At 39.4% G+C, this 26336-nt stretch overlaps 1 protein-coding gene across 1 annotated transcript in view; it reads right to left on the reverse strand.

Moving 5' to 3' along the window:
• ttc28 (tetratricopeptide repeat domain 28) overlaps positions 1-26336 on the reverse strand; it is a 189142-nt gene that overhangs the window by 157677 nt on the left and 5129 nt on the right. Inside the window, exon 2 of the mRNA XM_057320454.1 lies at positions 25373-25660. Within this exon, the coding sequence (XP_057176437.1) occupies positions 25373-25660 (288 nt within the window). The remainder of the gene's footprint in view (positions 1-25372; positions 25661-26336) is intronic.

Here is a 26336-nt window from a genome sequence, read left to right on the forward strand (position 1 = left end):
ACAAACACTTCCTTCTCTCTTCAGTTAGCAACAAATCACCTCAGCGTACGGCTGAGCGCTATGATGGAGAATACCACGCAAAAATGTGTCAACCACAGGAGTTTGCACATTTGTATACCTACTCCATTGCTTAATTGAGTTCTACATTTCAAACATAACGGCATGACAAATCAATGCCTTCACACTCTTTCAGTGTGAGACCAACAACGACCTTCATATGTTCCCCGTTCTCCTGTGTGAAAGTGGCTTTGCATATTTACTAATATGAATATCCTGACCGGCACTCATAAAGTGGAGGGAAAGCTATTTAGTCTAACCTTGCCTTCAGGCACGGGTTGTGCTAATGATGCCCGGACCACCACGGGTCATGATAATAAAATGTAAATGCATTAACTTTCTAGGAATACAGTGTTGAGAGCTAATGTTTCAGCATGGGGGTCCGACTCTGACATGAATATAGTGAATATCACAAAACACATCCAGGGGCCGGTTGCATAAACTACTTAGATTAGTCTTAAAAAGTTAGTCATCCAATTGTTTTCTTCAAGACTGGTCATAACTTCTTAAAGTCAGTTACATAAAAAGGAAGATTGGTCTAATTGAAATCTGAAAAGTAAGACTGATTGGTCTTAAATAATTGCTAGTCAGCGAGACTAGTTGTTAAGACACATTCTTAACTTAGCGGCTAAGTTTATGCAACTGGTCCCAAATCACGTTTCAAGTCAACACAGAAATAATATTATTCAAAATGCGATAATTCAACTCTGAAACAACTGAATCTAATGTTACCAAATCATCATTATTTAACCCGTTTAACCCCTTTTCACATCCAGTTTAGTCTCACAGGATAAAATTAAGTCCTGGGGCCGGTTGCATAAACTGCTTAGACTAGTCTTAGAAGTTAGTCACCTATTTTTTTCTTCAAGACTGATCATAACTTCTTTAAATCAGTTATATCAAAAGGTAGATTGGGCTCATTGAAATATGAAAAGTAAGACTGATTAGCCCTAACCAATTGCTAGTCAGTGAGACTAGCTGTTGAGACGCAGTCTTAACTTAGCGGCTAAGTTTATGCAACTGGGCCCCTGTTTGACATATTTGCAGAATTATAAATATGTCACATTACAGTAAAATAGGCTGCAAACACTAAGACAATGAATGTCTTTTCAGGAACTTTCCAGATAATCATGGTTTTATAATTTATAATAGGGATGCACCAGTATCGGTATCGGGCCCGATACGAAGCTCATGTACTTGTACTCGTACTTGTAAAAATGCACTGATACCAAAGACCGATACCTCATGTGACCTAACTGACAGAACTTGTTGTGAAATTTGCTTTGAAAGTTTGTGAAAAGCACATGAAATTGTTTATTTTTCATAATGTGTTTAAGGTGGAGTTGTTTGTAATTAAGAAGTTATTCTAGTTTTATTGGTCTCACCGTGTTGTGAAAAGGTACAGGCATCGGTATCGGCGAGTACCAGAAATATCAGTTCTCGATATCGGTACTCGTACTCGGTCTTTAAAAAATGGTATCGGTGCATCCCTATTTTATAATGCAAGTATGTTCTTTACCATCACCAGCAAAATGCAGTGCTCTATAACACTTTCAGTGCAGTACAATACGTCTTGAAACACATCCTTGATCTTCACCTTTCTAACCATCACACGTTCTGTTATCGCCCTCGAACCTCGACCAGCATCCATCACTTCATCTCATGCTAAAACCACTATCCAACATCTCCACCACACGCACAACCGGCATTCCTTCAAAGACCCCCAATGTCATTACAGATAATAAGAAAGCCGCTTCTAGTAATGGCAGAACATGAAATATGAGACAGCTCTGCGGTATGCTAATGAAGAGGCGGGACTGGATATCTTCCCCACGCTTCCTGATTTCTGAGCGGATTATCAGCGAGCAGCAGCGGCATTATTCCACAGATGTGCCACAGATTGACAATGGGGTTTTGATACTGTAGACTGCTGCTGTTACACTGAAGAGAAGATGCGATCAATAACTGCTGGAGCTTGATAACAGTGTCATTGACTTGTGATTGTCCCAGACTGCAAGGCCATAACACTGACAACTTCAATTGCTCTCCTGTGAACACACACAGGCGATTTGTATGAAAAAAATCTGTTTTATAGACGGTTCCAAAGCAACAACAGAAACAAACGTTACTGTGCAAGCGCGCGTTCGTTGACTGCCCTTAACTTCCGCTACATATTCGCAAACAATAGAGTGCCTGTAGATTATTTCTGATAACAAGCAAAAGAACCGTTACTTGGCTAAACTTGTCTCTCCAATATTTTGAATTTTGACTGCGATACCAAGCTCAACCGCTAGATGTCAATGTGCCATATGGATCCTTTAAATGTTACCAAACTACAAGACCCATTCAGCATTTTTTTTATTTAACAAATATAACATATTACATGTAACAAAATTCAACAATTCGTTTATTTATTACAATTATTATATAATATAAATGATAAAAATGATATTATTAGGCATTAGCCAGACCGATAAACAAACACAGACAGGAAGTTAACTGCAGTCCAGGCACGCGTGTCCAGTAAACAGTCTATGTAACCCCAAAAACTACATTTTAGGATTGTTTACAGTTACAAGAAATTTTGTAATATTTCTCATCATTGTAATGCATCACCTTGTCTGAACATTTTACAATTGAAATGAAGGTAAATTCAATCAAATGCTTAAGACTTATTTATATATTATCTAATTTGGACTTTTCTTTTTCTAAAAAGTTACATGTCCGTTCATGCATAGTTTGAATAATAGTCGTTTGGACTATTATTCTAAAATTCGGAAAGAAAATATTATTCAAGAATGATAAAGTGACCCTAAAAGTTTGAACGATTATACTGTATATATAACATATAGTGTATATAAATATTACAGTAGACTACAGAGAATTGGATAAATTTTGAAAAACCAAAATAATAAGCAAAAACTATTTCTACCTTTTGATTTTGGGGTTAAATATACAAAAGATGCCATCTACAAAAGATTCACACAGTCACACATTCAAAGTCTCTCATTGTGTCAATGTCTGGACATTTGTCTCAGCTTTTATTGGTCGAGTGGTCAGACAGCAGAATGTCTGGCTCCACATGAAACCTGCTGGAAGAAAGCAGCGGTCAGCACAATCTAACCTGACGGGTCTCCCACCTTCAAAACCCTCCCCCTGCCATCCCTGAAACTCTCCATCTGTGCCATGAAGTGACCCGTCAAATAAAACAATACAACAACATATACAGAAAGATACCACTCAAGTCTATGTTTGTATTCCACCAAATCACATGTAACTTGATTTTTAGTGGTTTTCCCAGCAAAAGTCAAACATGTGCTCAGCCAAGAATCTAAAGTCAGAGATTTTAATATCATCAAGCTAAATTCACGTATATAAAAAAATCTTCCATAGTATTATTGATATAATAGCAGTATATTCGAACAATTGCTTAAATGAAGTTAAGGCATCATTAGACAAACTGAGCAATTGTGAGTCATGAATAAGTAACTCTATCCAGAAGCAGTCCTGTCACAAAACATACATCATTGTTGTTGAATTTCTGAATGAGCTATTCTTCATACATCTCGCAGCTCTTTGAGACCAAAAACCTGTGAAACTGCACCAGTGGATTTGTGAATAATGCCACAGATCCACAGAGACGGGGCGCTTCTCGACCTGTCACAGCGCGTCTGCGTTTCAACACTATATTAATTCTGAAGGAGACAAATCTGCTTGTGTGACCGATTCACGAGTGACTCGACAGACGTATGGCATTCTTTCTTCTGCTATCTGCCTGTGGTATGGATCACAACGCTGGATTATTCCTCTGTCGCTCTCTGAACTCTCTCTCTCTCTCTGAAGAGATGCCAGCGGCCAGCTGAGAGAGAAATAGACTCTGAGATAGATTCAGTTACTTTAGTGCCTGGATGAATGGTGAGGAAATAAATGTGAGGGGCAGTGGATGAGGGGAGCAGGCAAATAATACAACAACTTGGGGTCACCTAAAGAAAAAATGATTAATAAGTGCTCATTACTCTAAAATAAACTCTACCAATGCTTGATCACAATAATGACATTTACCGCAATATTTGCAGAACACGATCAACACGAGACTTGAAATCATGAAACAGCCCAAAGGTGAGTGTACCCCCACAAACCCTGTAACCCAAAATTATTGTGATACCAATGATGATGGTAATAAAGGTGGTGATGTATAATATCATAATATGTGACCCTGGACCACAAAAACTGAAGTATAGTCTGATGTAGCGCGGGAACATTTTAAGTAAAAGTTGTAGATTGTAGTTGAGTTGTAGACAAAATTGTAGATTTTTCTTTAATGCCGAAAATCATTAGGATATTAAGTAAAGAGCATGTTCCATGAAGATATTTTGTAAATTTCCTACCGTAAATATATAAAAACTTTATTTTTGTGAGTAATATGCTACGCTAATGACTTCATCTGGACAACTTTAAAGGTGATTTTCTCAATATCTAGATTTTTTTTCACCCTCGGATGATTCCAGATTTTCAAATAGATGTATCTCGGCCAAATATTGTCCTATCCTAACATCAATGGAAAGCTTATTTATTCAGCTTTCAAATGTAAAAATATCATTTTCAAAAAATTGACCCTTAAAACTGGTTTTGTTGTCCAGGGTCAAATATATGGTGATATAATGAAGGTAATGGTGTAAACGGATAAGACGTGGTCTCTCTGCATGAGCCCATGACACCCAGCTAAAGAAAAACAAAAAAAAGAACAAACAGCATGAATCATAGATCTCTCTTGACATTCTCATTTCACTCGGTTCTCTTATACTTTGTTATTTTGACAAAACTCGTAACACAAAGAGTCAAAGAGAAGAGAAAGAGATATGACACAGTATCGACAAACTCAATTTAATTGATGGACTAAATCCTTTTTGTGTATAATTACAAAAACACAAGTGATTCATTTACAAGTAAATCAAAGTGAGTCTTTGAAAGGCTTTTAAAAGCAGTAAAGCCGTGGAAGTCATTACAGTAAAATTCAGAGATGGATGTCAGTGTCACAGGAGGACTGTGGAGGAATACAGGTGACAGCGTGAGCGGTGACGAGAACATTTCCGTTCTTCAAGTGTCAAAGAAAACGTCGGCCTAACATCGAGCAGGTCAGCGTGAAGCTTCAGCACAAATTATTCCTCAATTCAAAGCAGCCCTGTTATTTTTATTAGAAAATATGAAATAACATTACCTTTTAGATTCAGACACTTTTATTTAATGAAACCTGAATATATAACGTGTTTAGCTCTAAACTCAGATTTATGAAAGCACAACAAAACGTAAATCATATTGGATGAGTTATAAAACCTGTTTATGTAAATAAATGTAGACATAACCGACAAATCCATCATAAGACTTTATGAAATAAGAGCGATGGATCCCCGAGGTGCTGAATTACAGCGCTTTCTTTAAAAGCATATTATCTACTTATCTCTCTCACCACATCTCTGTATCAATCCTATCTCTGTCTCTATATCTATCCTTTTTATCTAGCCATTCATTCATCCATCCATCCATCCATCCATCCATCCATATCGTCGCTGTCCTTCCAAAACCTCTGATGTCCAAATCCGCTGATTTTCGGGAAATGGAAAAAACACTGTACTTTGGAAATAATGAAATACTGTGTTGTCAAAGTTGAGAAGCACTTTTTAATACTTTTTATTGGTTAGCTATTTGCAAAACCCAAACATAAAGGGTGACCAATAATAATGATTAATTCCACAAAATATGGAGATACAAGGTTTCAAAAGGACAGCAGCGATATTCAACCTGTAGGAATTGCAGCGTTCAGTTACGAAACACCAACTTTTTTACAATACAACCAACTACTGGGGGATAAAATAAAACACCCAAAAAATCTTGGAAATATTCCCTTTACTGTAACTGAGCCAAAAGCAGATCTCTGTTTGATCTCTATTTTAGCATAGTGCTGTTCCTTCTTTCCTTTGACTTAGAAGCAGATATCTTTAACATAACCAGGTCACGTTCTGAGCAAAGTAATATCTGAATGTAGGTTAAGTAATTACTTGGACCAAAGCCTGTGTACCACGCAGAGACGCTGGATAAAAATCCACACCCTAATCCAAACACCGCTTAGATGTGGTTTAACTTTCTCATACCGCTTTCCTTCTGTTTGGAGGACTGAAGTGCTGATTGTGCTTTCTGTATTGATCTGTAGAGTCTGGGACGGCTCTAGTGTACAGCAGTCAATGTCAAACATTATCTGTTATTTGACGACGCCGGGCGACGTTCATGGGCGGAAGATAACGAAGAAACAACAAAAATGTTGAATGTGGTCTTTTCTGATTATTTCCAGGATGACCCATTTACCAGGTGGTCCATGTGACCCCGATGACCTCCATTGAGGATCTTAAGGGAAGGGGGGGGTTGAGACTGTCCTTCTACATCTATTGACCGCTGCCGGACAAGAGCTCGGTGTATCGATTCAGATATAGTCCTCCCAGGAACCATTGTGGGAACTGATGGGTGGATGAAAATAGAAGGCGTGATTCGAATGGACAAATTAAAAAGCTGCTGTAATTCACTAGCTGAGACGGAGGAGATCAGTTTATAGCTCTACCCCAGAGGAGCAACTTCAGCGTTTTCATTTTCCCATCACAACAACACATACTAAGGGTTAAGACTACTTATAGACAGACATTAATCAGGTGCTATATTAAGCCATTTCATATCTACATCAAATGATACAATTTATTTGAAGTGAGTTTTGAAAATAATAATAAAAAGCTGTATTAAAGTTGCCTCTCTATCGCCATCTCTGTTTAAAATGTAAACTTGCAGGGTACTCTACATAGTGTTAAAGTCAAATGACGTCAAGCTGACCTGCGAAAATCATATCTGCATTTCACATTTGCATTTACCACAGTTTTTCTCTCGATATAAAAAATCTATTTAACACCCAGAAAAAAAATCTATTCAAAGATCAATATTGATGCAATATCATGAGAAAAAGAACAGCAACATATTGACATATGATTGTATCATCAAAGTGCAATATAACACAGACTTGAGCGGTTTATTAAACAATGTCAAGCTCTGCGAGTAAGACAGACATGTGCTGGAATCCCCATGGACGCTTCTCCTCTGAGAACGCAAGTGAAACGCCGTCTGCATCTGTCATCAAACACTCATGCAAAAATCCATTCAGAGAGCAGATGAGCGCACAGCTTCACATCTCAGCACAAAACGAGTCGGCTCATCTAATGATTTCTGAATCAATAGCACTCCAATAAGAGCCACGGGCTGCCGGGGAACCAGCTGCAAAATAAAACAAACAGACATGTGCCTTCACAACGCTCACTTGCCCTTTACACAAAGTCTGAGGTTCAGAGGTCGCTGTTTTAAGAAAGGGATTGAAGTTGTGACAGAAGAATCAATATGAAGATTCATCAAGAATCAGTGAAAGTTTTATCAAATAAGTTTCTGACAGGTTTCTTTATGGTCACAATTCTCACTTTGGAGGATTTACGTTGAATATAAAGCTCTGTGTGGGTTATGGTTTTTTTATATGTCAAAGCTAGAGAAAATCACCTGCTGGTTAAACAGGATTTTGATCGATTGTTGGTGAATGATCCAGGAGTGAGGAATGATAAATCAAATAGAGTTTATATTACATCTGAAGGTGCAGGGCGCTAGAAACACATAACTGATGACATGACACACACACACACACACACAGTGAATCTAACATAATACCTGTCAGGGATACTTCACTACATAATAAAGAACAGAGAAATATAATTATGAATAATTTGCCGAAAGAAAATGAATGTTATTTTAGCACCATAAGGATTTTGTTCACTGTGACATTCATTTCATGACAAATAAACACATTATCATTGCACCCTTCACTGTTTCATTTTATTTATTTAATATAAATGGTTAAGTATTTACATCATGATAGGATGTGTGGTGATTTTAAGGTCAAATTCTCGCTATTAACAAACCATTAACTACGACTTTTGCCTCAATAAACTCCTAATTTGGTGCTTATTAATAGTTAGGATTAGGGATGTAGAATATGGGCCCAGTTGCATAAACTTAGACGCTAAATTAAGACTGCGTCTTAACAACTAGCCTCACTGACTAGCAATTAGTTAGCTAGGGCTGTCAAACGATTAATCGTGATTAATCGCATCCAGAATAAAAGTTTGTGTTTACAAAATATATGCTGGTGTTCTGTGCATATTAATTTTGTATTTATAAACACATACACATAAATGCATATATTTAAGAAAAATATAAAATATAACTATTAATAAACTTTTATTTACAATTTCAATTATTGGTCAATATAAATGAATACATTTAAAATTTATAGACAAGTATGTGTATGTTTTGTCTTTATAAATACAAAATTAATATGCACAGTACACAGATATATATATTATGTAAACACAAACCTTTATTCTGGATGCGATTAATCGCGATTAATCGTTTGACAGCCCTAGTTAGGACTAATCGGTCTTACTTTTCATATTTCAATTAGCCCAATCTACCTTTTTATGTAACTGATTTAAAGAAGTTATGACCAGTCTTGAAGGAAAAAATTAGATGACTAACTTCTAAAACTAGTCTAAGCAGTTTATGCAACCGGCCCATGGTCATGCAGAATATGTGCTTTATGAGTACTAATAAACAGCCAATATTCTAATAATATGCATGCTAATAAGCAACGTGTTAATAGTGAGAATTGTTCCCTATACTAAAGTGTTAACGAAATGTCACGATGTAAAGAAACGCTCCTAAATATTATTTCTTATTTTGTTCTATTGATTTTAAGCACAGCAGGACACAATGACCACTTACTGTTCAAATGACTATAATAAAGCGCAGCTCAATTGTTGGTGGTTAAAGACATACAAAATTGCGCAACAACAGAGGGCAGTTAAGCTGCTTTTTACAACCACACCACAAAACAGCCCCAAATTACTCGTATTGAAAAACAATCCATCACAAAGAACATTTCAAAGATGAACGGTGAAATACCGACCATGTTCTTAAAGGGTGAGAGATGAAAAAACGAAACAATGAAGCACACAGTAATTTCTTAAAAGTCAGGTGGAGTTTTGGGATTGTTTTGGCTTCAATCTCACAAAATATGCAAAAATATGAACAGTTTTCTCACACACACCTATCGTTTCTCTCTTAAAGAAACAAGGGTGAGTCAATGATGAGGGATTTTTTCCTTTACCAGAACAGAAGATTGTTGTGTTGGTTCCTCACAGCAGTTGTGTCTCAAGGCTCATGTGAATGACATCAACAAGCACACAATCGAGAAAACAGAAAGGGGGGGGGTATCCTGAGGCAGTAACAGGAAAGCACAAGGACAGATGAAGAGATACAGAGAATTCAGCTGGGCGGAAGTGACTCTGGCTTTCACACTCTGGGGAGGGCAAAGGTCAAGAGGTCACCTGTCTGAACACTGGCCAGATACACTGACAGACGACCTGTCAAACATTCAAACGTTACATTGACACGTGGAAAAGCCATGAATATAAATAAGACAGCCAGTGAATGTAACATTCTGCTATGTTTACAACAGCTGCACTCCTCTAAGTCGCTTTGGATAAAAGCATCTGCTAAATCAATAAATGTAAATGTCAGTATAATATGGTGTCTAAGAGTGAGCAGTAAATGGTGGACTGCTTGTGCAACGGACATGATCGATCCCTTAAACATGTGGCTTGTTAAAGTGGCTGTGACTCAGACAGTTTCTGCATATCTCATGTTAATCTTGAGTACTTACAGAATAGTATCGCACCATTCAAATATCCGTAGAGTCTTTGATCGCATTTATAGAGTTTGATCGCAATTATAAAAGACAGATACAGCTGTACGATTATTTCCGAAAACATATGACGTGTGTGGGGGGGATGGGGGGTTGGAACTAAAGCATGTGCGCACCCATGCCAACAAAACACAGACATATGACTCAGTTTCACTTACCGCGTGCGGTTCATGTCCGGCATCTTTTAGCGCTAGGACCGTGCCATCTATCAGTTTCAAACGATTTCCAAATCCAGCGTTATATCCACCGTTTATATAACATCCATCACTAAAATGCTAAAAACACACCTCAACATCTCTCACTATCACAAGAGTAACGAGCTGCAGCCCCACAGCACAGCCAATCTTGACGCAACGCAGCCAATCTTGATGGTAAGTGGGTCTTCCTATCGCTAAGAAAAGTTGTTACAAACTGATTTTCATGTTAAAAAAAACTTTCAGAAACCTATAAGAACGCTGGGGGAGTAAATCGAACACAGAAATACTACGTCATACCTCCAACTCGTTTTTTGACAAGTTGACCATGTCAAGCATGAGAAGACAGCACGTTTAACATTGTAAAGAAGTCAGAATGCATGAAACATTGTTGTACATCCCCTTTAAAGAAAAGGTGCTAAAGAAACCACACAGCAACAAATGAAAAACTATTCAGAACACCTAAGCAACCATATAGAAATGCTATGAAAAGAAGCTTTTATCAAAAGGTATACATTTTTTTAATGTGTGTGTGTTCCCTGCAGGGACGGATTATGACTTCAAAGGGCCCCGGGGCCGGTTACCTCCAAGGGCCCCTCTCTTCTTTCCCTTAGCTGTGCATTCACAGTTATAGAAAGTGAAAGTTAAGATGATAATGAATAGTGAACACAGTGAGAAATCAACAATGGACCAAATTAAGGCGTATGAAACACACGTCTTTAATTAACTGTCAAATATACACGTATTTAAGGCATCACATAAATAAAAAATGATTTCTCACCATAAATGCCCCTGCGACATGTCTGTAAACATAAAATCATCAAGCAAAAGGTTCAGAAAATGCATTTAAATGTGCTGTAATTGAATTAAAGGTACAGTGCGGGATGTTTTGTATGATCTATTAACAGAAATACAATATAACATACAAAACTGTGTCTTTAGATGTGTATAAAAACCTTACGTAATGAAAAGTTATGTTTTTATTACCTTAGAATAAACCAGTTGTATCTACATAGGGAGCGGGCCTATCTACATCGAATTTGTTATGTTGCGCAGCCATGTTTTGTACAGTAAGCTCTAACGGACAAACAGCTCTACAGAGCGCGTTTCGTATATGTTGGTCTTCGTGTGTGTTTTTAGACGCAGCTTGCGTCATCACTGAGTTGAAGACGCACAAAGTAGTAAGTCGTAGTACGGAGAGGAGGAGGAGTAGTCGTCGTCTAGCTGAAGCAATTGATTGTTCTGTCTTAGAAGTTTTGATAAAATGGAGGACCATGCGTATTGTGCACAAGAGCCGACAGAGCGTGAATCTCCGTCGTCAAAGAAGCGCAAACGTGATGCTGCCAGACGAATTAGAGACAAATGGCGGCATAAATCCAGGATAAACATCGGTGTATCTATTACCAGATGGAAGGCACTGTTGAAAGACAAATGTTTTCAAGGTGACGCCGAAGTTGTCTGTTTTCTGCTAGACTGGTAAGATAATTCAACATTTTCAATGTTTCCACTTTTTCAATGTTTACCAAACAACTGTTTTGTTGAAACGGTAACGTTAGCATTTTATACAAATGGCCATATAACCTCCGAATAATAATGTTTTTCCGTCCCTGCGGTACGTACTCCGGTTGTTCCTGACTTTACAAAGGGGGAGACAAACGTCTACTAACTTACACCTAACTGCCTATGTCGCTGTCAGATCAAACGCTTTGAACAGCGTTGCTATTTATGATTAGCTAACTTTAGTTACTTCACTACTCTCAGCGTGTACTAGATAGCACGCAAGAAATATATCTAATTATAGAATTGTAACAGTAACTTTCGCAATAGAATACATGTTAAATGATTAATTACGTTAATATATTGCCTTACCTGCTTGTATCACTACTATCCGCTGTCTCAGTAGACGACATCTTTTTTTACTGTTGCGGCCTCCGTCGTAATTCGAAAGGGAGGGGTGGGCAAATGACTCAGAGATTCGTTGCAAAACTATAATACAAAGCTAGTGGCCGCTGATTTTCAAGAACTGCGCCTTTAATAAGTTAAATTTAATTTAATAAGTTAAGTAACATAAAAACATATTTTGCCATGATTTGTTGATCATTTCATTTTTTACAGGGTATCCACAGAGGCCTTGTATAGGCTATGGGACCCATATATTAAACATAGATAAACATTTGTTTTCATTGTTGTTGGGTTTTCTGTGCCAAACTGGATCTTGAAGCCCAGGGCCCCCTCGGGCTCATGGTAGCCAAGGGCCCCTGGACACTGGACCCATTGGCCCGGTCAGTAATCCATCCCTGATTCCCTGTGATTCAAACCCATGACCTTTGCACTGCTAGTGTAGTGCTCTACCGTCTGAGCTACAACACTATAAACAAAAAAAGGAACACTATAAACAGAAACCACCCATAAATATAATCTAAATTGTACTTTAAGCTGAGATGCAAAAATTACATTAACAAATGTATTATTGACACCATATTAAAGAGTCACCAATCATAAAATAAGTCATTTTGATCATAAATTATTAAATGTACAGCAGGAAAAAAAACTTAAATATTTAAATACAAGGATTAGAATGATCAAATGATCACCGTTTGGTGTGCGAGAAATTGAATAAGAGGATTTCAGAGGTGGAAAACATAAAGCACTCTGAAAAACACTGAATGCAGAGCCTAACCACGTGAACTGATGTTGGGATAAACTTAAATATCCTCAATTATAAGATGGATAACTTCAGTCCTGAATATTGATCAGTCAACAAGCCTTTAAAGTAATAGTTCAGCCAAAAAAAAATGGTCCTGTTTGACATTCTATAGTAGGGAATAAAAATGACTATAGTCAAGTCAATGGGGACCATTTTTGGGTGAACTATTACTTTTAAGCCGGTTCTAAAAAAACACATAAAACCTGTTAACATACAGTATTTTATGACTTGAGGGAAGATTATCCAAAAACTTAAATTCTGTCATCATTTAATCATCCTCATGTCATTCCAAACCGATATTACTTTTCTTCTCCAGAACACACAAGAAGATATTTTGAATTATGTTGATGATCAAACAACGCTGAACCCCAGTTTTTATTTAACAGGGACAATGGACTGTCAATGACTGCCCCCGAAAGTAGCTACAGAGCTAAATTTCATCTGCAGTCCCATTTTCATCTGCAACCCCATTGACTTCCACTGTGTGAACACAAAACCACGGAGACATTTCTCAAAATATCTTCTTTTGTGTTTCAAAGAGAAAGAGTCATATACAGGATTACATTTACAACCACATAAGGAGGACTATAACAGGGATAATGTCAACCCCAGGAAGAGCGCCCCCTATTGGACCCACTAATACATCCTCCAGCAGAAACATCTGTATTCCCCGGAGGTCTCACATCAGACCAGAGCTACAGGCCGCTGATAAACACCGTGCTAATCCAGTATATACTACGGTACAACAGTGTGTGAACTGACTACATAGTCAAACATCCTCAGGCCAAAAATTCTGTGTGCCCCTGTGGATTAGTCAATAAATGGCTGAATCACCTCAGCGAAAAGACAAATTAACCACCGCACTAATGACTTCAATTAAGTGTTTCAAGTAAATAAATGCAGAAACCCTTTTGCTGCTGTGAGATTTTCCTGCATTTAAATGCACTGATGGTCAAACTCCTGGAAGGAGAAAAAGTGTGCGATGGCAATGGAACATAATAACCTGCCATGCCAAACATTCGCCCTTCATAAGGCCCCTCGCTCCTCCAGCCAACCTCTCCGAGCGACGAGATTTCTCACAAGCGAAGGCGACCTCAGATTCTTTCCCTCCAAAGGTCTGTAATTTCAAATCCTTTATTTGATTGTTCATTAAGTTCAACCCTCCCCTGGAAATTGCAGACCGGACCCAGTTATTAGTGGTTCCACACATTCGCCTTCTGGATTTTTCCTTCCAGCGTATATACCTCAGCGGCTCGCGAGATGAGAGGGCAGAGAAACAGATGAGACCTTGTTTTAATGGTCTCCCTGGCAGCGGTGTGAGGGAAAATAGAGTAGAAATAAAATGAGCTATCATTGAAAAGAGCGGGGAAATGATGTCGGGAGCGCAGGGCAGAATTAACGTTTTCATTATTACTATTTAGATAATTAATGTTACATTCATCACGAAAAAGCTGAAAGCATGTGTGCGTTTAAAAAGTCCAACGTGAACTATAGCGCAGGGTAGTAGGAAGAAAAATCGCTTCAGAATGTTTCTCCTTTCATCGCAATCTCAAGACAATGATGTTTCTCATGAGCTAAAAGCGTGAGGAATTTGGGAGCGTGGCAAATCTGAGCAATGGTTTTCTTATGAATTCAAATGCAAGACCTATGCTATTCAATATTTGTATAGCCCTACACTCTTTCATTCTTTACACTTTTAGACTTTTAGAACAACCCATAAAAATGAAACCTCTCAATTATTTACAGTATCTTAGACATCAATGAGATTAAATGAAGAGCAAACTAAAACTTTCGCTTAAGTCTCCTGCGTCCCAGATATTTCTCCTGAGAAAGAGTCAGACATCTCACATATGTCTCTGTCATTGGAGTTTCAGAAGAGACGTCAACAATGACTCGAACTGAACTCAAAAGTCAATATTATTGAAGATCTCAATATGAACTCAATCGTTTCTCATCAAATTGACCCAAATCCAGATTTTTACCTATACGTTCATTTTACACCTCCAAACTCTTCATGTGTATCAACTATTACACTCTCGTTTGTTTCTCTTTTTATTTCTCCTCAGGAGAAACATCTGAGACTAAGTTGATACAAAAACAAAACACAACTGAGAACTCCATGAAATCTCCTCGAGCGACATCTGAGCAATACAATTTTCCTGAGACGCAACCAAACCATAACGAAGACCTCTGGAAGTCAAACCTCTGAGCGATGAACTTCTCCTCTGGGACATCACGAGGAGTCAAGAGATGGACGGGCCACCCTCCCGAAACACGGCTTCATCTCTGCTCCGACTCTTTTGATCTAAGAGACTCGCATAAGCCAAGCTCTCACAAACAATCCCTGCGTTTGGGGCTTTCAGAAACCCGCAGGTAGACCGGCAAGCATTCAGAGCTCTGGCAACACGTGCGGTAGGAGTGTCTGCAAACAGATCCGAGTTTTTCCATATACTGGGAAACTCCGGCACGCTTTTGTCATTCAGGGTCTGTCAACAGGCATTAGACTCAATGTAGGAACAAAGCAGAGAAGAGGAGGGTTTCAAGCCAATATAGAGATCATTCCCAGGGTGGGAAGCCGAGCCTAGAGCTGTGTATGTGTGGGAGAAAGAGAAAGAAAGAAGGTCTGGGTTTATTTCACATGCCAGGCCAAACCAGCATCTTCAAAGTGTTGCCTATGGGGAGACGCGCAAAACCATATGCGGCAGTCTTTTTTTTAATACATCACCCACACACACACCTCAGCCACACCCCCAACACACACACTATTACTACACAAAAAAAAAACACCACAAACACTAAACAATGACAACATGTGATTAAAATACATTGTGAGAAATATATTGATCACATGAAACAAAGCTGAGCTAGTTAAAAGTGAAGGCTTTGGCACCGGAGCATGTGCTGAGAGGAGGTGATCGTGTGTGTGTGCGTGATCGCTGATACAGCGAGTCGTCGCCTCCGGAGAGGCTGCAGCAGATGTCGGAGTGTGTAGCGTAAGCAGCTGTCCTGCACCCACGCGCACACACACCCCTCATTCTACACACAGGGCCCGCTCTACACACGCACACGCACATATCACACACATACAGGGTTCTTTCTACACATGCGCACACACAAAAGGTTCATTCCATAACAAATGTGCGTGCGAGCAAGTGGCTGATATGAGGCGCCGCTTCCGCATAGTGAAGGGGACGGGACTCTTTGGATTCTAAAGCGGATTTGATTGGACGAGAACTTTGACAAGAGGCTGAAGTGTAGCGTGATGTCATGGAATTTCTAGATTTTTTTGAGCGCACGTGCCAGACTGTCAAGGCTTATATCTTCTAAATGGGAATTTTGTCAGCGCATAGGAGCATATCAGTTTTATATACGTTCTTAAGGCTCACTTATTTTTTATAAAAGGAAAAAAACGTTCATTTTGATTTCATTGGGCCTTTAATGATCACAGTGTCGTCTAGGCAATAACGGCCACTTCCGTTACTATGCGTGCATATAGTTTTGCTACGCACTAAAATGTGTACACTTTTACATGACAAAAACAGTACTTTAAGGGCGTAGTATGAGTAGGCGAATTGGGACGCAGCAACACACACTCACAGGACTCATTCTACATACACACACAGCATTCATTCTACACAAAGACACACACAAGGCTTATTTCACACACATGGTTTATTCTACACACACACACACACACAAACTATAGCCTCATTCTACACACGCGCACACACACACTGCTTATTCTACACACACACTTACTATAGGCTCATACTACACACATAGACACACACACGCACGCACACAGTCTATTCTACACGCACACAGACTTATTTCCAATGCACACACACAGCACTTATTCTATACACACATACACACCATACTCATTCTACACACATCATACTCATTCCACACACACACACACACACACACACACACATAGGAACTCTCTCTTTCATCTTCACACACACACAGACACAGTTAACACACCTCCTGAGCATTTAAACCAATTACAGCTGCTCCTCCACCAGCCAGATCACGACCAATTACAGTAGGAGGCCAAACACGAATCATGTGCCCTCTATAAAGGCCCGGGCATACTTGACTTTTCGCGTCCGCACAGCTTCCTGTGCATACTCATCACGGGTTAAGCGCGGACGTCCGAGTTCAACACATGCGCAATACAAATGAGCATGTGTGCTCTACCAGACCATCAGAGGGCAGTGCTGAGACGCGATATTCACAAACCCGCAACAAATTAATGATTGAGGAAGCGTTTTCGCCATTCCAAACAATCCAAGCAAACAGCAAGACAACAAGAACAACAACCAAACAGTATGGAGAAGGATATGCTTCTTAGCTTAATGTCCTTGGTTTCAGCGTGTTGGTTTTGTATCATTCTTCGTCGACAACGGCACACTGCACACTTTCTGTGTGTGTATTGACCCCTAGTGGACTAGTGCACTTTTTTCGCGCACGTCTGCGAGGTGTCAAAAAATGGGCTGCACGCGGACGGGGTGTGCGGACGACCGCGGACCCTTCTGATGACGAAAATTGCGTCATCCGGACGGCGCGAGAACGCAGACGGACAGACCATACTTTGGCCTTAAACCTGTTACTCTGCACCACGTCAGCGTATGTGAATGTCTCTGTACTCATCTACTGTACTGCCAGAGAGAAACAGACCTACACATAACAACAAAAACAACACAGGTTGTGAAGAGGTTGGACGATACTTTTCTAAGTGATGGATAAGTCGTGTATATTTTACTTTCTGGTCGACCTAAAGTCTTCATTCAAATACTCATGAGCTGCTAAATCCTTGAGACACGGTATGGAGATAAGATCCAGCAATGACCTTGTTATCAACATCAAACTCAGGACTCACCCACTAGAGAGATGGACATGTTTGTCTGACATCACTGATATACGCTGCCCTTGTCTGTCAAAACTTCATTTGCATACTGACCTCTCGCCCAATAGGAGACAGGCAGCGGTGTAACCGCACATCCCCGTCAAACTAAAAAGCCTCAGATTGATAGCGACCATTTAGCAGAAAGATAAACCATCAATTTCACGTCCACCTGACAAAGAGATAGATTACATCATTTAGTCCTTTTTCTAAAAGCGTCTCAGATCTCGAAAGCAACTTGAGGAATATTCACTCAACCAATACGTCGATTCATGTCACGTCGTAACATAAAACATTTCACTCCTGAACTCCTGCTTATTGACAATCAGAGGGAAACATGTTTTACAAAATGAGCGCACACATATTGAGCTACGACTCCACATCACCAACGTCCTTTTCATTTGAACACAACAAATGCATCCCCATCCGTGTGGAATAATGCGTTAAAGTGTCACACGCTTTGTTTTCAGAATCAAACGCACATGCTGTGACCTCTGCGATTGCGAGCTGTTTATACCATTTTAACGCGACGGCTCCATTGCCTCCTAAAAGCAAATCATTGTAAACCCCAGAGAGAAAAACTGTATTGTGGAATTATCCGCTTGAATGGTGAATTACCAGTGATTTCAGGCTCAGTCATTCTTCATATGCAAAACATTTAAACGCTCTGTTGTTTAAAAAGGAATACGGTTGTGTTCTAACTTTAAAGGGATAGTTCACCCCAAAATTTTAATTCTGTCATCATTTACTCACAAAGTAAGTAATGACAGAATTTTCATTTTTGGGTGGAGTATCGCTTTAAGAAACTATTCAAAGGTAAACCCGAATTTCAGAAACGTTTGAAACATTTCAATTAAGAATGAGATAAAATGAAGAAACACCTGAAATAGCACTATTGATTGATGAATAGCAACTTTTTCACTGCAGACGTTTGTTCATAGCACCTGGGATATTACAGTATTCAGTGTTAAAATGACTTCATTCATCACTTTCATTTTTTTAATTGTAATATTGTGATAAAAGAAACCTACCCGTTATTATCTCCAGCTTGAAAATGGTTTAAATTTTATGCAGTATATTAAGACATTAAAGGTATAGTTTAATTAATAATAAAAAAATTCTTTATCATTTACTCACGTTCATGTTATTCAAAACCTGTATGGCTTTCTTTCTTCTGCACATCACAAGAGAAGATATTTGAAAGAAAATTGATAACCAAACAACATTAAATTCCATTGACTTCCACAGTATGACTATGAACTCAAAAACACGCAGACATTTTTCAAAATATCTTCTTTTGTGTTCCAGCGAAGAAAGAGTCACACACGAGTTTGCAATCACATGAGGGTGAATAAATGATGATTTTTTTATTTTTAAGCGAACAATCTCATACCACAAAGAATGAGCCCTATACATGAAATATGCTTTGAAAGGAGCTCTAAAGAAGACATCTGCCTAATCTGAAGAACCCAGTGAAAAAATTGTCATGTGATGGAGTCGACACAAAGCAGTGACACGGTGCTCGCCTGTCACCTCTCATCTGCATGTGACCCACTCTGTGATCCCGGCTACGCTTAGCGATGCCATCCAGTAATAAGACAATCCGGCTTTACTGAAGAACTTTGAACTCAACCTGTCTTTGTTCTTTGATAATTGAATAGAGCTGAGAATCTGAGGAGAATATTTCAAAAACACATATTACAGTCAAATACAACTGGAGTGAAGCGGAGCGGCTTTATGTTTTTAATTAGCAAATGGTTTGACGTTTACTTTCACGACGCCAGTAAAATGTATTAGTGGTTTAGCGTGGGCCAACTAAAGGCTAAACGCTAAAGACTAGCTAATTATGTTTAACATTAGCCGAGTAATTACATTGACCTTTATAGGATCTATATAACACGTGTGCTACCCGTTTGTGGAGAGTGTTTTGCCAAAAACACATGTGGAAGCAGGTGGGGTTTTATCGAGGGGTGATGACGTTCTGTTATCACCATGGCAACGTCCATGATGCATAGATGTTGGGAGGTCTGTATTGTTTTTGATATGATCTCACCAACTCTCATCCAAGAAGACTTTCCAAACTTTTTCTTGGACTGTAATAGGAGCAGAGTGTTGTTACGGATGAGTGGACGGTTCCCTCTGGTGTTTGCTTTGAGAATTGCTAGGGTCACGTTGGTCTGGGTAAATCTCGCACACAAAAAAACAGAACATTTCAACCTAAAACGAAAAACAATGTATATTTGACATAATATTTAACAAATATTTAGCATAAAGAAAATGAAGCCTATTTTAAAGATATTACGATTTTAAACATTGTCCCTTTCTGATTCTTTTTGCAAGTATCATCATTCTCAATTTTTTCATTCATTAAATTCAGAAATAGGCTTTCTTTGCTTTAAGCGAAACATCATTTCCTATTTCTTTATAGGGTCAAATATGACCCGATCTTGTTCTAAACATGTTATTTGCAAGACAACACAGCTTCTTTGAATCCTACAGACATGTGCACTCCGCTTATAGATAACAAGCAAGTTTCCCAAAGAAAAACATCTTTTAAACATTTGGCTTCATCCAAAAAAATACATTTAAGGGACGATGATGGAGTAACAACTTTCTTTACGCTCCGAGAAGAGAAAGCATCTAAAGGCCGGTTCATTCACTCACAGAGGGGGCCGTGATGTCGCTGAGTGCCAGCCCAGCGCTGCAAGCGTTGGCAATGCATGTTAAACTCTAAGAAAGGACAGAAAGTCTGCATAGCGGTGATGTCTCCAACACTTCTGGCCTCAAGGGCCCCATTAACATGAAAGGGGCCTGAAAACTCGCACAAACATGGCTGTGTAGAGCCGATACAAAGGCTTGCCGTACAACAGGCCGAACTGTTTTCTTTTATTCATCCAAGAAAGCACTTCAGGGCCTCGTATTAAAATTTAAAAGAGAAAGAGAAAATAAATGGATGGAAAGGGGAGTTCAAATGAAATACAGAGAAGAACAGAAATCCAGAGCTTATGATGATATTTACAGTGATATCAAAAGCGAATAGTTTGTGGCGTTTAATGCATGCTAGTAAAATCATAGTAGAAATATGAAAATAAATGAATATACCTAATATTTGAGATGATGATTTTTTATTTGAGCAGTTACGTGTTAAAATCCTCTTTGAGATCTCTAAATTCATTCTCTTTAAACCACCATGATTCAGCCATCAAAGCAGCGCTTTTCTAACCACCTACAACATAAAACATAAAGACAATTGGACTTTGTGAAAACCATCCGCTGTGAACATCATTTCTGTTATACTACATAATTCATAGGTCTCTAGGAGCTGCATACAATGCATCTGAATCTTATCTATGAACATCACTACAAACCAGCCAAACTCAACAACTAGTCTGTTTAAAACACATGTTTTGCACCCCCTATTGAATTAAACACATCCACCCAGCTTCCACAGTGAAACGCTGCTGAAACTGGAAATTTAAGAGCACGAGATGAGTGTTTTTAATGCAGTAAATGTCATGCTTGCGTGTCAGTACTGCTGAGCCCCCTCGTCCATGCGTTTCCCTCAGGAGAAGATTACGGAGTGGTTTGAATATTGCTTTATAAGAACAGGGTGTCACAGACGTCAACAGGGAGAGAAGTTCTGGCCCCAGTGCACTATGGGAAAATGGGCCTGTGGGCTTTCCAGGCTGAAGATCTTCCCAGATGGGTTTCAAAATGATGAGATGGACGTTTCGCCTGCACGAAGCTCTTTAATTTCTAAACACACGACATGTCCTTGCTGACTACGGTAATACTGTGATGTGTGATCTGAATGGAATTTCCTTCATAATAAAAGACGTCTTATCGAGTTTCACAGTTTAACTGAAGCGCTGTAGCAGAAATCACCTTCAAGTTCTTCACAATACACCGGTGACAACGCAGATGTCAGGTAACATCAATCTGAACTGACAGATATTGGAAGGGCTTATTGTTTCAAGCACTACACGTTTCTGCAGGTTTTAAAAATATTCAACAGCTTTTTCCTATTGTACGTATTGAACTTTCTTATTCATCTATATCACATATCATACAAATTGCTTACATTTCTCAATAATAAATCAATTCTTATTCAACATTATCATATTGCAATAACGCTGAGTGTTGTGAGACTTCTTTATTAAACAATCTTGACCGTATCAGTACTGAATAACCATCAACGCTTAGAAACAGGTGACCTGTCCTGCTGTGCACAGATCTCGAAATCGCAAGTCACCTCATGATTCGAATTTGCATTCATACACAGTTCAATATAATCCCTTCATCTGTTTACACAATACAGTCAGTGGCACATGTCTTTGATCAGCACGAGGGCTGCGAATCAAACCGACAGAAACAGATTTTAGGAATAAAGATGGACTGAGTGAATCTTCATGAATTACCGTCTCTTTGAAGTCTAAGCGGAGCTCCAGGTGTGAGTTTTCTGAACACTTGCATGCTTGAGCATGTCATCCTAGCAACCACACAGAGAAACGGCAAAAACTCTTTCAAGAAAAGCTATTCGAAGTAAAAACACGCAGGGAATGTAAGAAAACAGCCGACCTCTCAGAATGATGATTTCACCCATGAAATGCTAATAAAAAGACATAAAAAAGCATTTGCGTCACGCATAAACAGGCATGTAAATGGGGTACAATGATCTCACAAAAACAAAAGCGATCTCTCGTCTTTCATTTCATCATTTTGTGTCCATAGCGTGTTTGTTGATATGTGCAGCGTCGCTCTCGCAGTCTCCTGTTTCCCATGAGTCTTCGGAAAGCGTAAAATATGGCTGTTGTGCCCACACAGACGTCTACAGACTGCTGGAAAGAGGGGGTTTGCATTGGACAGACCAGACAGAGGTAAATAGCCTTCTCAGAGTGGCCGCCGCCATTGAGCCTTAATTAAAGTCAAGCTCAGCCGTGACCCCGCTGTGACGCCACAGCAGGAATATTGCTATGACCTGACCTAGCATGTCATCGCCATGTCTCTTCCCTCCACTGCACTGCACTATGACATAAGACGACACTACAAAGCCAATTACGAGCTGAAGCGATGGACCATCTACAATATTAAATATTTATATTGGATATTATTGGGTGAACAATCTCTTTCAGCAGATTCATTACAGAGAGGGAGAGAGAGAGAGAGAGAGAGAGAGAGAGAGAGAGAGAGAGAGAAAGACGCATACATAAAGTAGATAAAGAAAACGATAGATGGACAAATAGATAAAAAGACTTAGAACGAGAAATATATACAGATGTTTGCTTAGAAATACAGCGCCGGGGGAAAAATGAAGAGCCCATTGCAAAGTTGTATTTAATCCACATTTCTACATATATTGTGTCCATTCCAGTCAAGTCTCTGTTGAATTTCAACAAAATCAAATCATAGGGAGTGACAAAGTCATCCAACAGCAATGTGAAAGATTGACAGCATGACAAGACACAAAAAAATCCAGGTTATCAGATTAAATCAGATTTTAAAAAATTATGTTTGAACTTTTTCTAAATACATGTGGAAATTGTACTGTTGTATTGCTTAAAAGTGAATATAAATGCATACAGAAATAATATTTTTATTTGAAATTTGAAAGAAACTATAATTTTACCTAAACACATACCTATAATTGTCATTTTTAAAATCAGAAAAACTGATTTTGAAATTGTCTCTTTTATAAATTAAAATATAGACCTACAGTAGCTAGACAGACAGAAACAGAGATTGACAGATAAAAAAATATAGACAGAAAGCTAGACATACAAAATGGAGATATAGACAGAAAGAGACAGACAGACAGACAGACAGAAAAATAGACAAAGATAGACAGATAAAAATACAGTTATAGATATATAGACAGAAAGACAAATAGAAAGATGGAGATAGACAGACATACAAAGCTACAGTATATTACTATAAATATATAATTATGCATCAAAATTCTGATAAAAACACTGTTTTTTGCGCTTGTATCTCCTATTCCAAACTGACACAACACCTCTCGTCCTGAACCACAAAAGGCTCATAAACACACAGAAAACACACACATCTCTCCAGCGTCTTTCAGCGGTGCAGTGCTCAGCGTCTGCAGAATGCTGATGAAGCAGCACTCGTCTGCGTTCTCCGCACATTCATCATTCGCCGCGACCTCTCGTGACGGAGAGGAAAACATCAACAGCTTTCCATCAAAATAGGACTACAACAGCCTTACTGTTGTCTGTGTGAAATTCTGCTTCATTTAACATGTTTCCCACACTTCCTTCTGTTTTTTCCTTCCGTTATAAACAAACACACAGCAAGTTTACAATGGCCCTTAAATCATTTCAGCACGTGATTCTGATAGAACACCTATTGAAAATATTCCTATAACCTGTAAGACATCACTGGAATAAGTCTCTCATTTGAGTCTCTGTAACAAGATACTCCAACAAATAAAATCGCAACCTCTGAAACGTTCCTCTTTTGTTTGTTTGTGTTTAATATAACTTTGCATCCTACATTTTCTACTGCAGCATTTCAGGCTAGTAAAGTCGGTGGAATGTGGCTGTTTTTGCAATTATTGCACTCGCAGCAGAAGTTTAATGGAGAGCTCGTCCAGGATTTCCACAACAAAACAGCGCCTCGGCCCCACACCCACTGCTTCCTCCTATTCTGTTCCAAAAGGAAGCAGAACCTCTCCGATACAGGGAAAGGCCGTCTGCTCTATCCCGTAACACTTCTTCTCTCCCGGGTCTCTCACTTGCGGCCCCCTCGTGTCTCACAAAGAAAATAATTTCACACGTTTTGGTTCAGCTAAATGAAACCCATATTTCTGCCCTTTTCTCTTTGCCAATGAATCCCTGCAGCAAATTAAAAGCTGGGTTTTGCCACATGTGCTCTCGGCCGGGGAGGAGAGGATTGTGTGGTCGGAGCGAGACCAAACCGAATTACCGCTCATGTCTGCGCAAGAGTTTGTCTCGCAGAAACTTCTATGGTTTACAAGAGAAAATAGACAACTCAATATCCTTCGTTCCTATTAAAACAAACACGTTTACTTGATTACAAAATACTTGAGTAGAGCTCACATGCTCGAAACAAAGAATAGAGCTTTAAAAAAATTGAATCTAAATTAATCTTCATTTTATATTTTTCATCTTTACCAGATGCAAACATACACAATTTATGATAAACTAACTGCAAGTACAATCTGTTGGTCAACACACGTGTATAGACATGGGTATGGTCACAATAAAGCTAATGTAGGTAAAGCTAATGTGATCACTTTAAAACAAGCCAGCAACCAAAACCTAATCCATTAATGCAGTTCGATCACTAACATTAGCGCATACTAGAAAAGCCTTTGCATTAGTGAAGTTTATTAGAAGGGCCGTCAGAGTGCACCCGAACTCTGTTGCCAAGAGCAGATGAACCCCTGCGGCAAGGCCACTACTGTGATCATTTTTCAGACGTTGACTTTGCCGAAAGGTTTCGCTGCGACTGCGTGTCAACATCAGGGCAGAGAAATGTTCAGCTAAGAGGCAATTTGGCTCTCAGCCTAAAGCTCATGGTAGGTGCGTCAAATGCAGATAAGGATGTTCTCTCAGACTATTAATGCAAAATATACTGCGTGAATTGAATAAGACTCACCCGCACAAGCCCCACCCACTTACCTTCGGCCACTTTGGGTTAAGCAGGCGTGCTTTGACCGCATCGTCGAGGGCGGTCTGATACTGGCCCAGTTTGAGGTGGGCGGCCGAGCGGTTGCTGTACAGAATGCAGTTCTGCGGGTCTGCGCGCAGTGCCTCTCCATAAAGCTTCACGGCCGTCTGGAAGTCCCCCATCTGGCAGGCCTCGTTGCTTTGCCGCACTTTCCCCATGAACTCTGCCTTGCTGAGGCTCGGCCCCTCGGCCGCGGCGTGCACCACCCTGCCCAGGGCTCTCGGCCCGAACAGACCAAACTGCCCAGAGAAAAAAACACATCAGAGAGACGCATTAGTGGATTTAGATTATTATATGTTTAAAACGAGAGCTGGTTTTAATTTGCTTAGACAGAAAGGATTTTCCTCGTTCTCATGGAGACATTCACAACACAAAATCCCTTCAGCCAAACCGTCACAACCATTATGACACCACAAAGGTCACAACCCTTGTCACATTATCATAGGACCGTCCACATTTATCCACCATCAATCAACAACTGTTAATCATGATGTTCAGTTCAGTTTTTCCCTTTGCTTTATTTGTAGATTATTGTGTTAAACAAATACAAACAAAATCCAAAGCACATACAACACACAATGTTAGTGTAAGTCTGTGCTCATTGTTTTGGCTGAGAGGTTGATTCCTCAGGGAGACACACACCAGTGGCCGCTGCTGCTTTTAGAGAAGGTAGGAAATTTATTGCTCGCCACCTAAGAGCTTCACATCTGGAGAAGTCCCAAGAGTGATGGGGAAAACAGAGAGATAGAGAGATAGAGAGAGAGAGAGAGAGAGAGAGACAGAGAGACAGAGAGAGACAGAGAGAGAGAGACAGAGAGAGAGAGAGAGAGAGAGAGAGAGAGAGAGAGAGAGAGAGAGAGAGAGAGAGAGAGAGAGAGAGAGAGAGAGAGAGAGAGAGAGAGAGAGAGAGAGAGA

The sequence above is a fragment of the Triplophysa rosa genome, linkage group LG22 (genome assembly GCF_024868665.1).
Source record: "Triplophysa rosa linkage group LG22, Trosa_1v2, whole genome shotgun sequence".
Classification (NCBI taxonomy): Eukaryota; Metazoa; Chordata; class Actinopteri; order Cypriniformes; family Nemacheilidae; genus Triplophysa; species Triplophysa rosa.